The 23,128-nt window shown below is 40.0% G+C and overlaps 3 protein-coding genes across 4 annotated transcripts; 1 reads left to right on the forward strand and 2 right to left on the reverse strand.

Moving 5' to 3' along the window:
* The first annotated feature begins 401 nt into the window (after positions 1-401).
* sox10 (SRY-box transcription factor 10) lies at positions 402-7,856 on the forward strand. 2 transcript variants are annotated; one of them, XM_088316236.1, is made up of 4 exons: positions 402-527; positions 3,776-4,571; positions 5,004-5,272; positions 5,383-7,856. In XM_088316236.1, the coding sequence occupies exons 2-4, from the start codon at positions 4,141-4,143 to the stop codon at positions 6,168-6,170; spliced, it is 1,488 nt and encodes a 495-aa protein (XP_088172362.1). In that variant the 5' UTR covers positions 402-527; positions 3,776-4,140; the 3' UTR covers positions 6,171-7,856. The 2 variants fall into 2 exon arrangements, with proteins under 2 accessions (XP_088172362.1, XP_088172363.1); XM_088316237.1 differs by having other exon boundaries at positions 5,004-5,164.
* Positions 7,857-11,946: 4,090 nt separating this feature from the next.
* On the reverse strand, positions 11,947-14,499 carry polr2f (RNA polymerase II, I and III subunit F). The gene is made up of 5 exons (XM_088317945.1): positions 14,347-14,499; positions 14,091-14,160; positions 13,879-14,009; positions 13,434-13,505; positions 11,947-13,072 (listed from the first exon to the last, which is right to left on the reverse strand). The coding sequence occupies exons 1-5, from the start codon at positions 14,364-14,366 to the stop codon at positions 12,982-12,984; spliced, it is 384 nt and encodes a 127-aa protein (XP_088174071.1). The 5' UTR covers positions 14,367-14,499; the 3' UTR covers positions 11,947-12,981.
* Positions 14,500-14,801: 302 nt separating this feature from the next.
* Positions 14,802-22,088, reverse strand: LOC148322847 (MICAL-like protein 1). The gene is made up of 15 exons (XM_088315999.1): positions 21,501-22,088; positions 21,097-21,145; positions 20,260-20,401; positions 19,175-19,212; positions 18,922-19,064; positions 18,291-18,805; positions 17,604-17,799; positions 17,071-17,470; positions 16,756-16,878; positions 16,480-16,606; positions 16,305-16,395; positions 16,088-16,161; positions 15,896-16,010; positions 15,770-15,816; positions 14,802-15,653 (listed from the first exon to the last, which is right to left on the reverse strand). Exons 1-15 carry the CDS (start codon positions 21,668-21,670, stop codon positions 15,532-15,534), a joined length of 2,352 nt encoding a protein of 783 aa, XP_088172125.1. The 5' UTR covers positions 21,671-22,088; the 3' UTR covers positions 14,802-15,531.
* Between the last annotated feature and the right edge of the window lie 1,040 nt (positions 22,089-23,128).

Here is a 23,128-nt window from a genome sequence, read left to right on the forward strand (position 1 = left end):
AGCAAAATTCTTACCGGAAGTGTTTTACAGGAAGTCGTGCACATGAGAGCCCTCGGGAATAAGGGGAATAAGTGATTGAGATGCAATTTTAGAGTTTGTGCATTAGGTTAATTATGTAGAATCCCAACGCAAGTGCTGTGATTAAATAATACACGTACATGTAAAAATGTAAACAAGAATCACACAATGGTAGGAGCAAATCCCCGAAAACTGATTTGTTTCAAGAGCTTTACCTAATTCAAGAGGGAGAGTGCGAGAGAATCACTTTAAGCCAATCATATCCCAGTTTTACCCGTGCAGGTTTCTGTTCCTTTAAGACTTAACCTCCCTCGTTTTACTTTACTATTTTTTTTTCCCTCTCTGGCCTCATACAAAGAGCCCTTTAAGGCCCGTTGCAGTCACACAGAGCTTGCATTCATTGCCTGGCACAGCAACCGAGGGGGCTGGGGAAGCCTGCAGTGTCACCGTGGAAAGGAACTGAAGGATTCTCCTGCACAAGCCACCTTCAACTTTTCCTCAGTACTGAAGTAAGAAGCTCAGCATTTCCTCGCTATATTGCTGCTATGAAGTTCTCAATTTGTCATTTTCTCTTTTGTCAATTTGAGGAGAAGCCATAACGCTGAATTTAACATGCCACAGGCTGACTTTTATATAAGCTCTTTATTGGGGTGATTAGGCAACCGTCATTCAACAATTGTAATTTATCACTTCATGCCTGCCTGCTAATCCCAAATTCACATTTTCTTTTTAATTATTAATGACTTCTTTTTGCCCTCGTGTCAGCAATGTAAATATTATATTTGGGTTATTTTATATTTAATGCAACACTTGCTGAAGTCAGAAATTTGCTAAAGTTCCCAAAAAAGTGGCATGAATTTTTTAGTAGAACAGAAATGATGAAATTGTCCATTTTTTTTTTAATCAAATGTGTTTGTGTTTAAAACGTCTTCTCCTTCATTTGTAATTTGGATTTCTTTTGAAAAAGTTTTCAGCTCACTGGCATTGAGAATAGCGTCCAATTAAATGTGTGTTATTGTGATTGGAGAAAATTACAACTATTCAGTCATTTATTGTTGAATGCACATTTCGATTTCAGTAGGGCACAAATGCAATACAACAGGAATTTGGGCACCATGCTTATCTATTTTTTTTCTGCTTAGCAATAACAAACTATTTGCGGGAAGCAGGTACAGCAGGTTAAGCAAAAACAACAAGGTGTTTGCAAAAGATATCTTCAAAGAGCCTTATTTTTTTTTTTAAATGAATCAAACATACAAAGCATGTTAGTAAATAAAAAAAAAACACATCAGAAAATGTCAAATTTTGTATTTTGGTAGCCTTGTAACAGAAAGTTGGGGAAGCTGTATCCAAAAGGGTGGGGCCCAGCTGAACCATAAAAAAAAAAAAAAAAAAAAAAAAACGACACTTAAATTGGCAACCTCTTTTATAATGTCACCGGACGTGGGCTCGAGCTGAAATTTTGCCGCAGTTTAGCCTAACAAGGTGGCAAACAAACCATTGGCTTGTTTGTTGCTGATTCACAGCACATTAGCTGAAGTTGGGACAGGGTGTTGACTTAACGGCCAAAACAAGGACACATTTTGCAGCCTCGAATAGACGCAGCCCTGTGCAACAAGCACGCTGTCTCAAATCACGCCATGCACTGTGGGGTTTCTATTTCCACAGCCAGGCCTTGTTTATCCAAGAAAGTGTAAATCCGAGGTCTGCGCTTCCAACACTTTCTCTCCTGGGAGTTTAGAATAACTGGCAAATCTTTAAGGGCAATTGCTTTTTTTTAATAGTTGCACTTGCCTGCAGAAACCAACATATGTACTAATTATTTGAATTACTTGCAAATAAATTATTTATTATAGAGGTTTTCATTTGGAAAGGAGTGGCATACTGGCATTTATCTGAATTTCCCAGTAAGACTGGAGTGGCCACATAAGACCACGCATTTCCTGAGCAGATGCATGACTGAAATGTTATTTAAAACGCGGACAAATATATAAATAATAAATGATATTGAATTCATGTAAAAAAAAAAAAAAAAGAGCCACTATCCTAACAAAAACAATGAAGCGTTTGAGGCAAAAAACAGACTGGAAGTTTATTTCCAGTGCCAAGGGCTTGCTTACATAAAAAAATAGGACTGCTCAAGACTGCTGAACATTTTGTAAATGTTTTTCAATTCACTCAAAATTTTAATATTATTGATCCCAATGTAAGTGCAACTTTGACATGTCTGCCATCTAGTGGTGATTGGTGATACCACAACTTAAAACTACAGTCTACTTCTGCATATTCACAGTTTTGCAACTATAGATTTTCCAATTTACAGATTCCATCCCCACATTTTTTTTCCTGTATTTTTAAACATATATTGAATGTTTATTTTATTTTTTTTTTTTAATTTTGAGCGGTTTGCAAAAATAAAGAAATACATAAATAAAGTATTTAATTAATCAAGGGCGATTAGTGTGGATAGGGGCCGCACCAGTTGCCCAGCCCTGGGTCAAATGTTGGATCACCAACCACATAAGCAGGTTCAAACAGAACCAGGAAAAGTAAACTCACTCTTATTGTCTGATCTGAGTTTTTAAACGACGATCAAAGAGCTGCATTGAAAAATATCCCCATTGCCCAAGTATTTGCTGCTGCTCAACCAGTGGACATGTACCACTCCCTAGAACTTTTTTCCACCAGTGCAGTAACTTAATAGTAAAAAATAGTCAGAACAGACATCTATAACATGTTTGTGGCATTTTGTAATATTCCATGCATTAACAAACACATGTACGCTGATGCAGATGTCAGTTTGGGGCCATATGACGAAACGAGAAAGAAGTGGGGAAGCATCTGAAGTCTTTGTTTTCCATCCATATTCAAAAGCGTTTGTCGTCATGACGGTCAAAGGTGTGAAATGACGATAAAACAGAAAAGGAGGAAATATTCTTTGGGCTGAGGTTTCTCGTGTAGGTTGAGTTGGCTTCCTTGGTTTGGAGTTCTTTTGACTGACTCACTAGATTCCATCAATCCATTTTGGGTGCAAGAGCCTTCTTTGTTTTATATTGCACAGTTTATTAAATATTAGCTTGGGGAAACGCATGCCAATGAAATGATATGAGTGATACATGCCCGCATAATGGCTGTGCGTCTTTCGCGAAAAATGCTGCCGTTTGACTGGCTAGCAGCTCAACTGAACTGAGAATGGAAGAAATTAGTTTACGGCATGATTCCATTCGGAATGTTCACTCAAAAGACTTGTTAAATTTAATGAATTTTTACAGAAGGACATGTATGTGATCAAGACAGGTGCCACAGATTTTAAAATGGCTGCAAAAAAATGATATTTATTTATTTATTTTTTTAATCGTTTTTTTATTAACAACATACAATAAACATAATAGTCTGTTCCGTAACAAATGTAGCATAAATAAAGAAAAAGAAGAAAAAAAAAACATAATAAATACAAATAAACCCATAAAAGAAACCTCTCGGCGATCATAAATAAAATTATCCAACAAGTCAAATCACAATGTTAAATTCAAATATATCATCAGCGGAGACCATCTCTTATTGAACATGTCCATATTTAAATGTAGCAAAGCAGTTATTTTCTTTATCTCGTGGGGGAAAAAATTACATTTAAACTTTAATTTTGTCTTTGGACAAGATTCTAGAAACGGGTTCACTATTATATTTACTCTTGTGTGTATCGTTTTTGTTGTTTTCATCAACAATTCCCCAACATTCTGAAGTTGTGGTGTTTCAGGTCCCACCTGTTGATTTTTCATCGCGGGAGCTACAGAGGAGAGTGACACGGGGAAGTCATCAGATAGGTGGGCGAGTTTGGTTCAGAAAGCTGTGCTTTAGCAGGTAAACTGGGGTCTAAGGTGCGCACTGAGCCGCCTATGATACCAACCACACGGATGGAAAGAACTTTGATGTTCAACCCTCATAGAGTTTTACAACGGAGGTTGAGAGTAGAGACAGATTGGCAGTTTATATTATAATTCAACAGAGGTCAGAGGTGACGATCAGACACACCAACATCGGTCCGCCCATTAGTGCATCAGATTAGGGACAAACAGCAGGCGGCCAACAGGTAGCGTTTTAGGAAAAAAGTCGAGCATCCTCATGAAGATGTCCAGAGAGGAGCAGAGCTTGTCAGATGTCGAGCTCAGTCCCGGCGTGTCCGATGACAGCCGCTCCCGATCACCCGGTCATTCGTCTGGTGCCGGTGGGGACGAGTCGCCCCTCCACAGGCAACAGCTGCTGGCGGTTCTGGATGACGGCGCGAGGGCTCACCCCACTGGTAAATCCGATGATGAAGATGAGCGCTTCCCGGCGGGGATCCGTAAGGCGGTCAGTCAGGTGCTCAACTGCTACGATTGGACACTGGTGCCCATGCCCGTGCGTGTGAACAACGGCACCAAGAGCAAGCCGCACGTCAAGAGACCGATGAACGCCTTCATGGTGTGGGCGCAGGCGGCGCGGAGGAAATTGGCAGACCAACACCCGCACCTGCACAACGCCGAGCTCAGCAAGACCTTGGGGAAGCTTTGGAGGTGAGGCCGTTTCATTTTTTTTTTTTACATCATTATAGGTTCAGTTGGGGGACTAACACTGAGAGAAAATGAATCATGCACTTTTTATTATTTTTAGGCTATGAATGTAAAGTGACACACATTCTCAGAGCGAAGTTTGTTTTTTACTGCTCGGGATGATACAGTACTTATCGCATTCACATTTCACAGTTCATAAACCACCCAAAGCATACTCAGGATTGCATTATTTTCTTTTTAACTCATTCTCTGCCAGCCCAGGTAAAATGAAAGTACGTCTATATCCGTCAATGGTAGCGAATGAGTTAAAACAGCTTTCTTTAGCTCTGACTTCATACATTGTTTATTAAACATTATTATTTTTTTCTAATTGCATTGCGTACCATCACCAATTTGTCCAAACAACATCCACAACAGTTGTTTCCTTCATCCAAGGCTTCTTAATGAGAGCGATAAGCGACCCTTCATCGAGGAGGCGGAGAGGTTGAGAAAGCAGCACAAGAAGGACTACCCTGACTACAAATACCAGCCTCGGCGCCGCAAGAATGGAAAGCCTGGTTCCGGGTCAGGGAGTGACGCAGAAGGCCATTTGGAGGGTGAGATCAGGCATAGGCAATCCATCTACAAGGGCCTCCATCTGGATGTGGTCCACACTGGGGGAGCTGGGTCCCCTCTGGCAGATGGGCATCACCCTCATGCTGCAGGTGGGCTGCCGGCTCCCTTGACCCACCTCACCAGTATGCCCTAATCGTAAACTGACTTTGAAAAAAAAGAAAAAAAAAAAGGCTTAACATAGTCTATTTTGTGTGTTCAGGTCACAGCCACAGTCCTCCTACTCCACCAACCACACCCAAAACAGAACTTCAGTCTGGGAGGGCAGGGGATGGAAAGAGGGAGGCTTTTGGGAACGGGGTCTCCCGTGGCCCAATGGGAGCAGAGCATAGTTCAGGTGGCGCAGGGTCCGGAAAGCCTAACATTGACTTTGGCAATGTGGACATCGGTGAGATAAGCAACGACGTGATGGCCACCATGGAGCCTTTTGATGTCAATGAGTTTGACCAGTACCTTCCCCCTAATGGCCATCCAGGGATCGGGCAGAGTGCTGGGTCAGGAGCGGCGACGCCCATAACTACCGCATCTCAATACACCTACGGCATCTCCTCCGCTCTGGCAGCGGCCAGTGGACACTCCGCAGCCTGGCTCTCCAAGCAGCAGGCGCAACAACATCACGGCTCCACTCTGAGCTCAGACCCGTCCAAGACCCAGATCAAGAGCGAGACCGGCGGCGCTGGCGGCCACTATTCAGAGGCGGCCACCGCCGGCTCCCACGTCACGTACACCCCGCTAAGCCTCCCTCACTATAGCGCTGCCTTCCCCTCACTGGCAGCCAGGGCTCAGTTTGCAGAGTTTGCTGACCAGCAGGCCTCCGGGTCCTTCTATGCTCACTCTAGCCAGGCAACCGGCTTATACTCTGCCTTCTCTTACATGGGGCCCACCCAGAGGCCCTTGTACACTGCCATCACCGACCCATCCAGCGTGTCACAGTCACACAGCCCCACACACTGGGAGCAGCCCGTCTACACTACACTGTCGCGGCCATGACAGATAACGAGACCAGAGGGCGCTGGTGCTGGTCCAGCCCCCACGCCCGACCTCACAAGCAGCAGTAGTTTTGGTGAAAGTGGTCTGGGCAGAGGGGAGTGGGCTGGCACCGGGGGAGCCGGCTGGGGAGACGTGAGGGAAGACACCCTGCACTGTTCTCTCCCAGATGCAGAAATGCCGTCAGAGGTGAAAGCGGAGTTTGGAGCGTGGTGCTTTTAAAGCCTTGTCGTGAAGTGACGACATCGGCACGACACTCAAGTTCTACATTAGATTTGCAACAGCAAAATGTCTCCCGCTCCAAACAACACAATTGAATCAAGGGTTTTAGGTCTCTGTCAGTATGGTGGCTCCCTGCGTGGATGCGAGCAAGTAGAATCAGGTTGTGGTGGTTCACTCAAAGAATGAACAAAGGATGAAGAGGTATCAAACCCTGAGCAATCATTCAACATATTTGTTTGTTTTATGGAGTAGAGCCCAAGTTTTTTGCTGGCCCATACTCATCTCAGGCACCATTTACATTGTATCAAAGAGTTGAAGTGTGTTCCGCAAAACAAGCAGGCTAACGTTGAGAATTTTATAGGCACATTTGTTCCTGTTTATAACGCCACGTTCACGATGAATATGCATGTGTGTGTGTGGGGGGGGGGGGTGTTGCCGTGAATTTTTTGATTTAACAAATAAATCTCTCGCCTTTACATGTTTATTTAAATACTTGCAAAATCACCAAAGTGTTGAGACCAAAATTATAAATATATAACAAAGAAACTGCCATGATAGCAGTTTCCCCCGGTGTAGCGTTCCAAACTAACATAGATAACATAGGATGTTATTACAAATTGGTACCTACAATGTAATATCAATTTTTTTTTTTTATACACTGATGAACAAAGAAGTATGATGATTTTCAGTACAACCTTCATGGAAAACAAAGGAGGAAAAAAAAGTCACCCAATTATTTATACGTTCACAATTCATCATTTAAACACATTGAACATTGTTTTCATCATTTTGTGTATTAATTCTGTTCCGCCTTTAATAACTCTACTGAAAGTCTGTTCCACTGAGCAATGTCACATGATTGTGCACGAGTGTCGATCGACAGCAGTTTTCATAAAACGGTGCCACGTGCAGAGAGAATGACATTTACAAAGATGTATTTTTATAAAGCGGAACATTTAATCGTCCCAATGCGCTTCAGCCTTCATTCTTGCTTTTAACACATTAAAATCAAAAGTAACACATTGTATTTTGTATTACCGAAGTATCAATTTCCTTTAAGAGTCATTATTATTTTATTCCTGACATCATTTCTCAAATGTACTTTATATCTCCACTTACATTTAAAAAGCTGGAAAACATATCTGATGGCTTTGTTTCACATATATCACAATATATCACTTTAAATACTTTTTTTTCAAAATCCGATTGCATGCAATTTTGCTCATCTTTAAATTTTGTGTACAACACAATGACTTTGTGTCAACATCTGTACTGATGTATTACATCCTGCTTATGAGAATGCTGTCATCTTTTTCTGTACTTTTTTCTTCATTGTTTCATGATGGCTGATATGTTCCAGTTGTGTGTGATGGTTGCTTGCACAGCAACAGACGGCAGAAATGAAAGCTTAAACGTGAGAGGATGATTATTTGCACTCATTTCAAATAAAACGTTGCTTTACTAGAAGTCCCATTCTCTTTTTTTTTTATTGTCTTTCCGCCAATGAAACACACATTAGTATCCATGAATCAAAACTCAAGGCCCAGAAGACAGCCCGCCACACTAAGCACACATCGAATTATTGTTTCTTACTGAATTGATTTACTCTTAATTTTATTAGAAAATATGTATCAAAATTGGGAGCTTTCCTCATTTTAATCATTCTCAAAGTTGTTGTTAAGTTAAAATTGTTGTTGGAAATCTACACAATGACACTTAAAGTAGGCTAATACGATGAGGTAATAATCCGGGCCCTCTGATGGAAACTACAATCAAATCCCGTGACCAAAATAAATGTACTACTCCTAGATTATAGCATGTCAGACATGTCAAACTGTGAAATATGATAATCTCACAATGGATAGATCACTTTATCAGGCTGATTACACAACACACGGCAACGAAAAGCCACCACTGACCTGTCTGTAGCGATAAACTGGTCATGACTTTATACTGGAAGCGAATATTGATGGCAATCCAAATCCAGAATCAGATGGGTTGTACATATTTTTTTTTGTTTGTTTTAATGAGTGTACGTGTGCATTTTTATGTGAGTGGCGGGTTAAGCTTGACTCCTAATTCCCTCGATTTAATTGGCCGGGTAAAGACAAAGCAGGCCATTGAAAGGGGACTGGGGGGAAGGGTAGGGGGGGGGGGGCTAGTGGAAGGGAAACAGGGCAATGAGGGGAGCCCTCTTTCCCCGTAGCTGCCCGGCCTGTCGCTTCACCAGGATACAAAGAGACTCTCATACTCCCCCAGCATAGACCCAACATCCCTCCCGCAAGAGCCCGCTTGTGTCGTCATCCCATCTGGTCCATTTACCCCCCCCCCCCTTTTATGAAACAAATACTGACACTCTAATGAGATTAAAAACGTTCTCAAATAAAGAATGTTTAACAGGAAAAGGTCAAGCATTTAAGGTAAGTGCCACGCTGTTGAATCAGATTTGGAACTGTAAAATCACAAAGACTACATGCAGTCAGAGCACAGAAGGTGTCAGAAAAGTTACAGGACTGCACACGAAAATGACAAACTTTTGAGTTTTTCCCTTAACTGTGGGCAGGAAAAATTGGGGTTGCTTCAAAATCATATCGTGCATGCTCACAATGTCCTGAGCATCTGTCAGTTCACCATAAAGAAAAAGAAAAAAAAAATATATATATATATATATATATATATATATATATATATATATATATTTATATATCATGTTGGAGCAACCCCAACTCACCCGACTTGACTGGATGTGACTCAAACAAAGAAGACTCTAACACGACTTGCCTGAGTGAGATGACCAATAAAAGTCCCATGATCTCAAAAACATGTCTTTTGGATAAACCCAAATAATAAAATGATTTTCAATCAACACATTTATTTAACAAAATAACCTTGCATTGTTTTCCCCATGGACGTGACCACGCCAGGTCGTACCTTAGCTCTCACCCAAGTAAGCTGGGATAGGTTCCACCTCGCCCGTGACTCTGAGAACAACCACTATAGAAAATGGAGGAATTGAATGCATGCGCTTCATCTCTCTTTTGACCCACTTTAGCTATATCATAACATTCATGGTTTTTCGGTTGGTCAATGTCTTTTTACACTTGTAAGATAGCGAATGGCAAAAAAAAAAAAAAATGTTAGTAGAAACACATTCAATGAAGTACATGTTTTAGGAGTGACAGTTTGAGCTTGGAACAAAGCAATTCATTCCACATTATTTCCAAAGGGAACATTTGCTTTGAAATTACAATTAGAAGAACTCGCACTACAACTCGCACCACATAATGGGTTGTGTTCAACTTTTGAGGTTCCGCTGTATTGGCTTGAGCTCCAGCTTTGATTTGTTTTTTCCATTTCCTTCAGCCTCAAGTTAGCTTTCTACTAAAACAATGAAAATCATAAGACATCTTTTTGAGCTGTTGAGCAGTGTTTGTGAGTCCACTATTTATTTTTAACATCAATGAGCTGGTCATCAATAAATTGCCGTTGGAGGAGCCCAGGAGTAAATATGAAACTTACATTATAGGAATTTTGTTTTTCTGTTCATTAATGTGGTGAAAAAAAAAAAAGCCCAAGCTGCTGACACCAATAAGAAAAACAAACTATTTTGAGCAAGAACAGAATGCAGAATGTAAGAGTGGGCAGCACTGGCTCGTTCCTTGAGGGGCTTTGGAAGCAGTTGGAAAATATTTGAGACTGGTTGCTGTATACAGGACGGTTTGTTTTTGTGCCACATTGAGCAAGGCACTTCTCCTCCCCAACGGCTTACAAATTTTAAACACAGCCACACAGTCGTGGGTGCAATGTGGTCTCCAATTGCATACATCAAATGTGCGGTCGACAACATCATCCGCAAGGGGGGAGCTTGCGGTATAAATGCACGATATGCGCGTCAATGTCACGCACGGATGGAAATTAGGGCAGCCGCTTCAATTGGCCAGGAGTCGACTCTGTTCCATTCCATCCGAAACGGCACAAATGCCCCTCAACCTGGTCAGACTAGGGGGAAAAAAAGATCATTCTACCCATGCACACAGTTAGACAACGCTTTCCTTTGCTCGTACACGTGGTTAATACATCTGCCTCACAGTTCTAAGATCGGTTGTGCAAAGACCAGAGCCCAGACTTGACCCCCTAACCCAGGGGTGTCAAACTCATTTTTATGGACGGGCCTCATCGTAGTTCTGGTTTCCCTCTGAGGGCCTTTATGACTGCGATTCCAAATAAATGTATGATCACCTTAACGTTGGAAACGATGGAAATACAGAAATCAGAAGCCAGTCGATAAATGTTCATCCAACAATTCTTTATTTCATTTTATAAGGGGAGGATTGGTGACAAATAGCAATATCTCAATTTTGTTAAAAGTGAAGAAAATGTGCTAGAAACAGGAAGTTGACGTACGTGATTTGTGGGCCACATAAAATGAGATCGCGGGCCAGATCTGGCCCCCGGGCCTTGAGTTTGACACCTGTGCCCTAACCTCTGAATTGTGATGTAAATGCACTGATCGCTTTTCAAAATGCCATCCATTATCTTCCGCTTATTGTCATGCTGTAGGGCAGGCGTTTTAAAATTAAACAGAAATATTAAAGAGTGCCGTCCAACGTGAAATTTAACATCAAAGTATTATTTTTTTTGGGGAGGGGGGGGGGGGACATTTTTAGAGCACAATTAACATCAAACAGAGAAGGACAGTGCAGTGGCTGTTCAAAGATCACTTGTCCCACAGAGAAAAGAAAAAATGTGTGACTGAATGAGCAAATGGAAAGATGACTAATGACAAATGTGGCTCGGCAGCAAACTAATGGCGTGCAGTTTAGAGATGATCAGATATTAGCAAGATCCTCAGCTGCGGGCGACCTGATGGCGTCCTTACTGTGGTTGGTGCAGCTGATTGTCACATGGCCATGAAAGCAGCCCACAGTCCCCCTGAGGCACCGTCATCTTCTCTTATCAGAAGACTTACATATGAAATCATCACAACCAGCATAAACTGGATTCATTGTGATCATCCCAAATGCTTCCATTGTTTCTTGTTTGCTTGCTATTTTTATTTGAATTGTACTGACACGCACGCCGGTTACACACTAAAAGTTACAGGAGTCGACATACATATTTTGCAATGCCAGGATTTTGGGACGTAAATGACACCAAGTAGAAATATTTTAAAACTTGTTTCACCATTAACGTGACCTTGAACCAGAACTTTGATTTTGAAAAATTTGTAAAATTCTTAACTGGTTGGACACATGTACACACCCTTTTCTACATATAATGCGAGTTTTTAGAATGAAAAAAAAAAACACATTGAATGTGTTAAATGGGAATTTAGGCAAAATGTTCGATATGTGCGCAAGAATCTTGAGACATTCAAAGAGACTTTTCTCAACATTTTGTGCTTCCAAACAGAAGCCTGGAAGTTTGTGCCAAGGCTGACTGCTATTCCGAACTGTTCATGATTCCCTCCACCTCACCGAATTCCAGCGAGAGAAAAACAGCCACCGTTCATGTTGCTTGATGAGAACTGTTGATTTTCATCAAATATGCCACAAACATCAACTTTGAGTTTATTGGCCCAAAAAGTAACACAAAAATCATTTAAACAGGGGTGTGTAGACTTTTCATCCATACCGCATGATTACTTATGTTTATCCTCCAATGACAAAGCAATCAAAGCTCTGTCTTACAACATACACTGACCTAGTTACGGCCTACAACCCATTTTGCTCAAACAATACAGAGACTGTCTGTCTGCTTTGTGCGTGTGCATGTGTTTTCACGGGAGAGAAAAGTTCTGAGGCAAAACGCTTCAGTGCAGTTTACGGCGCTTCCCCCTCCGCTAAATGAGTTAACCAACTACTGTAGATCTCTTTAAACACTGAGGAGGCCACAATGTCACAAGGTTGACGGATCTATTAAAAAATGAAAAGCTTCAAATGTAAGCATTTAAAAAAATTGGCATTCAAATAATACACATGAAATGGGACCGTGGATTGTGAAAATATTCCATTTGGAAATTACAGATGGCAAGATAACTCGTGAAGGTCTTGCAAATGAAATTCGTTTTCGCAAATCTACCTCATGACTATGTCAACAGCTCCAGGGCAATTTTGGCAACACAAAATGGAATTGTACAAATACTAATTACCATCAACCATCGTTTTGTCAAAATGTGAACATCGTTCTTTTGTACTGGAGTGTGGAGGAATTCATTTTACAGACATAATGAAGGACATTAGTTTCTTACAAAGATTTATGAAAGCCCCAGTGTTGTTAGTACAGTACAAAAGGTGCAAGTAATTTATTATAAATTTACTCAAAACAATAAAACTGTCACAACAACATAAAAATGCCAAATTGAAAAATACAGGCTTTTTACTCTGCAGAAAAAAAATATTTACTGTACTTCCCTCCCTTTGAAAAGCTCCCTCAAAATGTGGTTTAAACAGGCGATACAGTGGATTGGATTCAACATGAATGGCGAGGATATTGTTTGATGTATCAACAGTTGCTTGATAGAACAAAGACAACAGCACCACCAGTGGACAGTTACTGGTAGAAGGAAGAAGAGCGGCTTGCCCAAGCGACTTTAATCATTAATGATGAGCTCATGGCAGCCCCAGTCTTCATAACTTCCATCTGGAAGGTAGCGGCGGATGATGATGGGGATCTTTCCACACCTGGTGGATGAGAGAGAGAACTAAACACTGGGCACAGGAAGAACAATCAGTTTGTAATTAAATGAGCATTTCTATATATTAGAACATTGTTGAAACTTTTACTTGAAAAGTTCAATTAAAAAGTACCTAAAACAATTAGAAACATACTTTTCAAAAAGACCAGTTCTACCTAATTTTTATGTGAAGTCTTTTTTTAATTATTTTAACGGAATATTCGATTTTCTTTAGATGATTTTGGATCAGCGCTAACTGTACCCATTTTTTTAAATCATGAAATATTTCCCTCTGTATGTAGCAGGGACATGTAGAGACCCTTTTCAGCTTTGTAGGATGCATGTCAACACATACACGCATTACTTACTTGAGCTCCTTCATGGCAATTTCTAAGGGGTCCGTTTCTCCTTCCAGCTCCACCATGACCGGCGCGCACATCCTGTTAAGATTGAAATAATGCTACATTCAAAACAAAAACATTTAAACTAGTTATCCATGCATTTTTTATAACGGGGTTGTCGAGTCAAGATGCCTTTGATGAGTGACAGAGTACATTTTGGACTCGTCGTCATCAATCACAAAGCACAAATAGACAAACAACCACCTAAGCGCACCTTCACGCTTGTGAAAATAGTTGATGCATGATTTGGACATTTGTAAAGAAGCAGGCATACCCGTTGAAAATTACAGAGAGCATCAGTGGAACATGTAATGTTCAATGACATTTTCCATTCAATGATGATGTCTGGGTGGATTCACAACTTCAACAACAGCGTGAATAATGTGCTCACTCAACCCAACAAACCACTTACGCTATTTGGAGAGCTCTAGTTCCCAAAACTCTGGCTCGCTCATATTTTGTCATGTATGATGTTGTTATTCTCTTCTGGTTGGCCTGCTGGCCCTCGCCTGCCGGTAGGATCTGTACATTCTCTTGGTCTTCCTGTCAAAAAGGGGAAAGAAGAGAAAGTTACACATATGGCTGAAAATCTATCATCGCAGATACAACCTGAGATGGACTCACATCTTCCGCGTTTTCTAAATCATCTAATCCTTCGTCCTCTTCGGCATCATCAAAATCTCCGTCATCAAAGCTAGAAATATAACAGAGGTAATCAATCCAAACAACAGAAAAAGAAGCAGAAATAACTATTGCAGTCACGTTAATACGTTATGGATCAGTTTAACGGAGCCGGGTGGCTGGCAGTGACACATTTCTTTCAAATATCCGTCAAACTATGGCGTAATCACATTGAAAGGCAACGTTTTATATTACTTACTTATCTTCGTTGTCCGACATATCCTGCTATTGAGTTCCAACTGAGTTGTTTTTATATTTTATCCTATTGCTGTTTATTATAAACAAGAACACGCATGAGAAGGATGAACAATCCTTTCCGGTTTTTCTGTGCAGTGACAAATACATCCGGATCAACATGTAATAGCACGTTGGTTCCGTTTGTTTAGTTATAGTCCCTCGACGACCAGGACAGTACCAGAAAGAAGGCGGAATAAAGAATAAAACGTATTTATACTCTGAAAATCAATTTTGCATGTATGCTTATGAGCTACTGAGAGATGTCTTTAAAAAATATACATTGTAGTAAATTAATATTATAAAACAAGAGCATACGTTGTATTTTGTGAACACTAGTGCCACCAAGTGGACTTTTTACGTCATATGAAGATTCAATGCAAAAAAATGCAAACTCATTCTAATATATGAAACTTCAGAGACCTTTTATGTACACATTTATTATATCCGTTTGTCACACACAAGTGCATTAAAAAAGTCTGAACAACGTATACAATTTAAATCATATCAGTAGTAAAGTTCAATTCAAAAAGTGACACTCATATCTTACATACTTTTCAGAATATGAACTCCTATTTGATTTCTATATTGAAAATCATTTTGACTGTAATGTAACACTCAAATTTGCTGTAATGTTGATGTTGGGGATTTTGTTAGCTGTAAACTATCATCCAAATTATAATTAATAAAATTAAGACATTTTGTCGTTAATCTATGAGTTTCCTTCTTTGAACTAAACTGATTATGTTTCCAAAAATATATACATATACATATATCCTTTAGTCAAATGCCATAATCGCCTCAGTAATTTTTAACTTATTGTCACAATATCAATAAAATACAAATGTGCTTGCTACAAATTGCAGTTTTTTCTATATGTGTATAGATTCCTCAATCATTCAGTTCATGGTAAGCCATAAAGTTTGAATAGAGGCAATTGGTCTTTTTGCTTGTTGAATTTGATATGGGGTTTTTTCTTGTACTATTGACTATGTCTAGGAATATTCCTCAGTGTGTAGCTTCATTTGCATTCATATTACAGTCAAAGCACACAATATCGTAAAATGGGGCCAACGCTTCATCATGTACAAGCATAACATAACTTTCATAGTTTTCTTCCGTTTTCTTCTTCTACAGTCTCAACAGGCCTTCAGTTGTTTTTGTCCACGGAGTCTCTACTGCGCTCGCCTTTTCGTTTCAGCTTAAAAACCTTCGAGGGCTTGAACTTTCCTTTTGATTTCTTGACTTCTTTCAAACTTTCTTTCCGGAGATCTGACAAGAATCCAAATAAGACACCAGTCATCATTTGCAACACACTATGCACCCTTTCAAATAAATCTTGATCATTTGACATCATGAATCATATTTGAAAATAATAAAAAACTCACCTTCGTTCTTGATACTCTCTTCTGAAAGTGCATCCTCTTCTCGCTCCCTAATTGAGATACAGATTTGCTTTAACTTAACTTTTCCAATATAAAAATCTATTCTGCTATCATTTATTCTCAATGCACCTCTTCCTGTCTTGATCTAAAATGCTGACAATCTGGTTCCTCTGCTCGATGATGACGAGCAGCTCGGCCATCAGGCTTTGCTCTCGACCTCGATCTTCTGAACTCCAGACGTTCTCTGTAACATCAAAACGTCTCAACGTTGTCCGCTGCATACATCGCTCATAATTCTCACATCACACGAAATAAACTCACCCGGTTTATTGAGAAGACGTCTAAGCTCATACTCCACATCTGCTTGCCTCTCTTCCAAACTTTGCTGCTTAGTCCTTTCATATAAGAAACATATCATTTCAGTTTGTTTTTGGGGGGGGATTAAGATTTTTCTTTCTTTTCTAACACACAGTAGTGCAAACACTAGCCAGTAAAGCATTCACACAATCATTTGTGATAGTCCCAAAAGGCTACTTACAAATAAACCAGCTCAGTATCTCGTCGCATCAGAAATTGTCTCTCATGGGTAAGAGCAAGCCATTCACTCAGTAAACCTTCTTCCTCTTTGTCTAAAATTCAAAAGCAATAGAAGTATTGGCCTCTTTATGCTCAAGGTACATCTATTTGTCCTCAAAATAAAATGCATGATGAACCATTTTTGCACTCTCGGAGATTCTTCTCCAAGTCAACGCCTCTTTCTTCCAGTGCCTCCAGCTGTTTTTTCACTTGTTCTGTTTCCACCAGCAGATCTGCTGCAGAAGCGTACTCGTCTGCCTGCACCTGCCAAGCAGCAAATAATACCCGGCATTCTTTCCAAAATCTACTAATACAAATTACTGATTCATGTGTGCAAACTAAGAAATTCTGTCTAGTTTTGTCGCCCTGCAAGAAAGGGGGCGGGGCGTGGGGTTGATGAAAACCAATCGTACCTTCCTTTTGATGAGTGGGAAGCCATGTCCAGGGGCAGCTGCTCGTCCAGATGTGAGGTCCTGGAATGTTTTTGATTTGGCCATTTCTGTTTGTGCATCAAAATGCTCCTTCTCTTCGCAAACCTACCAAGATGAAATATTGTAAGCTGCCGTATACACACTTGGAACTGTCGTATACAAATGACTTGTTAACAAAATCTGAGCGCTACGCAGAGAAGTATTTCTATGCATGTACTCAAAAGACATCGTTTACATACGCAATTCGTTACGAAGCATTTTTTTTTTTTTTAGGCAAAGTAATTCTCGCTTCCATACCTTACTGTGGGAGGGTGATTTATTGTCCTCTGTCATGTCAAAAGCCAGCTTTGTAGATTTGACAGCCGGCACAGAACGACTTCTCGGCAAAACGGGACTATTATTGACTTTTTGTGGGACATCGGAAGTTGTTAAATCTGAGCAACCACGTTGACTCGTTTGTCCAACGTGGGCGTCTCTGACATGTAGCTCCGTTTTGACTTCATCTTCCTTGTCCAGGTCCTCACTGAAAGGATTGGGGGGAGGGACTCTTGGTCTGTACCAATACACCTGGCCATTTGGACCCCGTTTGGAATGCATGGGGGGTCCTGGGGACTGAACAGGAGGGAGTTGTGTCCAAGGTCCGGGATGGATGATTCCTAGCCATGGATGGTTGGTTTTCACGGGACTTTTCAGGCTCCTTCAAGAACAATTAAGAGAGTAATGACAATCAGTTAACTCCATTGTGAGGCACCCAAGGGCCAGATATGATTAATATTTCAATTCTTATGTATGAATGTCTATTCAAAATTATTTGACAAGATGTCCCTTACGTGTGAGATGAAAAAGGGGAAGACGGACTTCGAGTGGTCTGTTCGGGTGCCCGTTGCTTACTCTTTCCAGTCACTTGTCCATAAGCTGACGACAACTCCGGGGGCTGATCAGTTTTTGTTTCATCCTTCTGCTTGTCGCTTTTTCCCAGAACCAGCGGCGATTCATCCTTGCTATCGGTTGTCTCTTCAAGGTTTACTGGGAATGCCACACAACAGGGAACAGGTGACTCCAGAGAATGAAGATACACGAATCTTCAAACAAATTTAATCACTTAGGCATCATTACTTAAACATGGGTTTGACAGTTTATTCGCTGAGTTTTCCAGGAAATCTATTTAATTGGTTATTGAACCAGAAAGATCTTCGCTTGCAGCAGACAACAACCTCTAAGTGTAAATGCTTCATCTGAAGTTTAAAAAAAAGTCATTTCAAGAACAGGCACAACAACAACAACAATGGTAAAGTTATGTGTTTTATATTTAATACAGAGCGATGATTAATTATGTGTCTGTATATTATAAATTATTTTTATCAATTGATCTGTAATGTGCATCCATCTAGCTTGAGCTGAAAAAGGAAGCATCACGTTAATCATCTCTTTAAAAAAAAAAAAAAAAAAGGAAATTTGCAAATGGGACAACAACAAAAATTACTCGACAGCTATCAAATAAATCAGCGTTTCTTTACCTGGGGTGCTGGCCACTGTTTGGGAAGGTTGAGTCCGGGCATTTGCTGACCTTTCGGATGCCAGCTGTTTATTTTCTCCAGTCACTTGGACATAATTTGACGAGAACTCTGAGGGCTCCTCAGTTTTGGTTTCTTCCTTCCGCTGGTGGCTTCCTGCCAAATCCGATGGCGATGCATCCTTGCCTTCGGTTGCCTCGTCAACATTTACAGGGACAAGTTGAGGAGATGGTGGCCTTGACATGCTTCTCAGTGTGTCAGAAGACTCATTATGTACTGTTTGCTCTATCTCCAGTGGTTTAGAAACCAGTCTGTCATGTGACTTTGTTTTCTCAGCGAACTGAGGGAGGCTGATGAGAGTCAATCCACCAAGAGGCATGCAGTCTTGCCATACCTCAAAGTTCTTATCTGCGTGAATATTTGAACCACCTGTTATGTGGTCAGAACAAATGAAACAACCAGCAGCCTTTCCTGGAATGTAAAAGCCTGCCGCAAGGGTGCCATGGCACACTTGACATCTGAAAGACGTAAAGATGGCATGTCTCAATGAATTCTCTTAGTAATTAACTAACCACAAGAAATGCCAAAAAAAAAAAAAATTGCAGAATTGCTAACATTACTTGAGCATGCTTACCTGAAACAACTGCGATGCCAGATCTCTCCGCGGATCACGTGTCTCTGAATAAGATGAACAGGTTTGATACAAAAGTGACATACATTGCGTGGACCTTTATCAGAACAATGATCATCGTTGCTGGAGGGCAAATAAGACGGGCGCTGAAAAAAGGAAAACAACATGAAAACTTGAGAATGCAGAAAAGATGAATAAATCAAGAATCTCTTTCTTTCATGCGTTTTACACATTGGACGATGTTCTCTATTATCACCTTGCTTGATGATGATGACCTCAAACTGGAAGGACCTGCTGCAATGTCAAGAGAGAAAATGTAAATGCTGAATAAAGATCACAGGTGAAAAACACGTCTGGGCAAGTGTAAAGATGTCGTATCCAAATTATTAGTTACAATGGCGAGAACAGGATTATATCAGACGTTTTTTGTTTGGACGGCAAAACATCAAATTAATGTCATCATTAAATACCGTGCCGTACAAGTTGAACATTCATGTTTTGGGATTTTGGGAAAAAGCAGTTCACAGGAACAAGGAGAACCTCAAAAGTACACAAATGAAAGCCGCAGGCAAGCTTACAACTGTGCTGCCGCATAGTCTTTTTTTTTTTTTTTTTTGTGAAAATTATAAACAAGCAATAAATGAAGCTACGAGAATGCAGTGATGCAAAAAGAGAATAATAAAATCCAATATGGCACCGTACAAATAGAATTGCCACAAAGTAAGTAAAGTACCGAACATGAGTTCACGCCCTTATAGCTATGTCCCACTGTTGTTTACGTTGCTTTTAAATAAAATAAATAATTCTAATGACGTGTCTCACAGCTTGACAGATTGGATATAAAAAGTCGACACCTTCCTTTTTGGCAGTTTGTGGTACGAAAAGAAAAATTGAGACCAGGATAAATTATTTCAAAACTTTTTCCACCATTAATCTGACCAATAATCTTTAACTCAACAAATATATATATTTTTTAAAAACAAAAAGTAAAATAAACAGAGATAAAAGTGTGCACAGCCTCTTATAATATGGGAGTGGTTGAGTTCAGAATTAATCAATTTTATTCAAACTTGCTGAATGTTAGATGGGAGCCAAGCCAGACACAATTCTGAGTGCTTGTGATTCACCACAAATGAAGTTTAGTTCATCTAGGGTGCCTTTCCTAGGAGGAATTTTGAAAAGTTTTTGTTTTGTTCTGTTTTTGCTTTTATATTACTAAAACAATTGCATTTGAACAGGGCTTCTATACGTTGTGCTTGTTCATTTGCCCTCAGCATGATAAATCTGATGAAGACTTCAAATCAAAACAACGAGCGAGACGCCGTATGCTTCCTTACGTACCGTTAGCTAGCCGGCTGAAGTAGTGGTAGAACTGGGAGAGGTAAGTGATGACGCTCAAATAGTCAGGCACCTCGGTGGCAAGCATTTCCTTGGGGACCAAGAAAGCGGGGATGCCAAGCTTTGTCTCTGCAACCTCAAAGGCCTGGCAACAGTTTATGCAAGGAGATCAATCTTTGAGCTATGACATGGATTTGATATCACAATCTCACCACCAAACATTAAAGTCACAAAAAGGGTTATACAGGTTGATTATGAATTATTGAGTTGGATGGCGTCCTGGTGGTTTTCTAAGTGCGCCACAAAAAGTGATACATATGGTATCCTTTTGGGTGTTGGTTTTAGTTGCGGAGATCAAATTCTTAAAAGTAATGTTTATTAATAAAGAAATGAAAAACATACGTGACATAGCTTCTTGATAGGTAATATCAGTAATACCAATGCAGGTGTTTTACTAATATTGACTACCTCAGTTGACCAAATAAGTAGAAGGGGTGTTATTTCAACACAAACAAGTTTCAAAATACATCCAACTTTCTTGGAATTTTTGTACAAATGATCGCTATCATAGGCTTACTGATATACTTAGATGCAACTAATACACTAAATTGTAGAACAGTACTTTACAGTTATATATCCTACATGTTGACTTAGGGAGGTTTTGTACTGTGTGAACTGTGGGTATTGAATCCAACAAGTGATATATTTTCAGGACTAATTAAGTAAAATCAGATCATTTCAAGTGGCACACCTGATTATCACATTGCACAAATCACATCTGTGCAGTATTACATATTTGTCCAAAATGACACATGCTTCCAGTGTGTGCAAATGACTCACCAGTTTGTTGTTTTCGTAAACATTAGCTCTGGATAGGGCGCTGAAATCTCTGCATCAAATTGAATGAAACAAAAAAGAAAGAAGTAAGATTAACATAGTCAAATAAAATAAACGAAAACTATAATAACAAAAATGCCTAGCAAGAATGCAGAGCAAATGAGCTGACTTTATTTTATTTTAACTACCACAACAAACCTGAGTAATCCAATTTACTGTAAAGGGAAGAGAAGATGTCGAGGAACTAGATTATGTCGTGGTGAAGAGATTAGGCTCACTGTCAAATGCAGATTAAATAGCATGCTACAACAAATCGTTTTTTGTTGTTGTTGTTATTGTTTTTTTTAGGGGGAACAGCATATCCCGCAGCCCATCAGTTATTCGCAAATAAAAACAAGACTACTCACATGAGATCTGGGCGGTGTTTGTGGATGATGGCACAGAACGCAAATCCATCTCGGAATGAGGTGGACATATTGGTGATTGCCACCTGTGGGTAAGTGGTGCATGTTTGGCTGCACCACTTGAGCAAAGCCTCTCTCGATGCCATCGTGTCATGAGTGGCACTGGATCGCATCACGAGGGCAAGCTCAGCGTGACATACATCAACAGCAACGTGGAGGCAAAAGGGAACGAGCTCGAGGGTTACATTTAGCCCACTCCATGTCTATATTACACCGACGTTATGAAACAAAGTCGGATGTAGTCACGTTTACACGCATCCTCTCAAGAAAAATAAACGCACGAGATGAAGTTCACTCAAGTCGATCTTCCGCGTTAGCTCGAGTTTGTACAATTTATCGGGTCAGGATTCAGTCGCAGAAGTTACTTTTCATCACAAAACAAAGAGAAGCGTGGAATTGGAGCGCAATCACAGGCCGGTTTACTCTTAGAGGTCCACAAGCGTTAATTTAAAAATTCCCTTCGGTGGCTGTCCATCCATCTTGCTGTGCGCCACATTTGGTGAACTACATAATAGCTGCCACTAGAGGGAGACAAAATGCTGTCGCATGATTTTTCTCAATTCAGTTTGCTTGTTTTTAAATGCTTCCATTTTTACTATTCAATATAAAACTGAAAAAAAGATTACTTTTTCAATATAAACGTGCATGTTCCTACCCCTCAGTCGCTATTCCCCAAAACAAATGACCTATTAAAATAGTGAATGCCGAAGTTATTGATAATAAATAATATACCAATTACATCAGGTGTCACCACCCTTTTTTCAAACGTAGATACACATTTTTGAAAAAAAAATTTGATTAGATTATCTTCAATGAATCAATAATATTTATCTCCATGGACCATGTATCTCTGTCTCTTATCGAAAATAAATAAGAATTAATTAAATATGTATTTACAAATGATCACTTCCACAACATTCGACAAACACAAATTCTTAAAAATTAAACAAGATAGGAAAGAAATATTCGCGTGTACAACTATTTTTCAAATTACACATAACACTCTTTCGAAAAGCACAATGTCCCATCACTGACGATTTGGGTGTAGAAAAAGTCCACAGGCTCATGTGGCCCTTGGGGGCAACCCGATCACCATGTTGGTGACAACTGCATTAAACTAACATCTTTTTTCCATTTCTTTTTCTCAATAATTTATGTTCTTGGACGAAGTTGAAAATCCACATTTAGTTTGTTTCAAATTTTCAAAGCGTTTCATGTGAGTATTTTGGTCTTTAAATTCACGTTTTCCTTAAAATTACCAAAATCGCTTAAAAAAATATGATGATGACGTGTTCTTTGTAAATAAATGGTGGACCTTTAAGGGTGGGCCTACTCATTGGCGGCTGTGATGTCTAGTAAAGGTCCCATGGAACATTTCGGATAAAAGCGTAAAGGGGCGTTGATGGTTGGTTCGAGTCAGTGAGTGGAGTGACTTGGCGTGACTTGCGGCAGACAGCAGCTCTCAAACGAACGTTCTGTTACCGCTCGTGAGCAATATATAGGACGTCAGCAACTGCGTCAGTCTTAACATACGAGAGAGTTAGGTTAGTCTTGATATAACCAGGGCATTG

The sequence above is a fragment of the Idiotropiscis lumnitzeri genome, chromosome 15 (assembly GCF_059441095.1).
Source record: "Idiotropiscis lumnitzeri isolate Australia: NSW breed Sydney's pygmy pipehorse chromosome 15, RoL_Ilum_1.0, whole genome shotgun sequence".
Taxonomy (NCBI): domain Eukaryota; kingdom Metazoa; phylum Chordata; class Actinopteri; order Syngnathiformes; family Syngnathidae; genus Idiotropiscis; species Idiotropiscis lumnitzeri.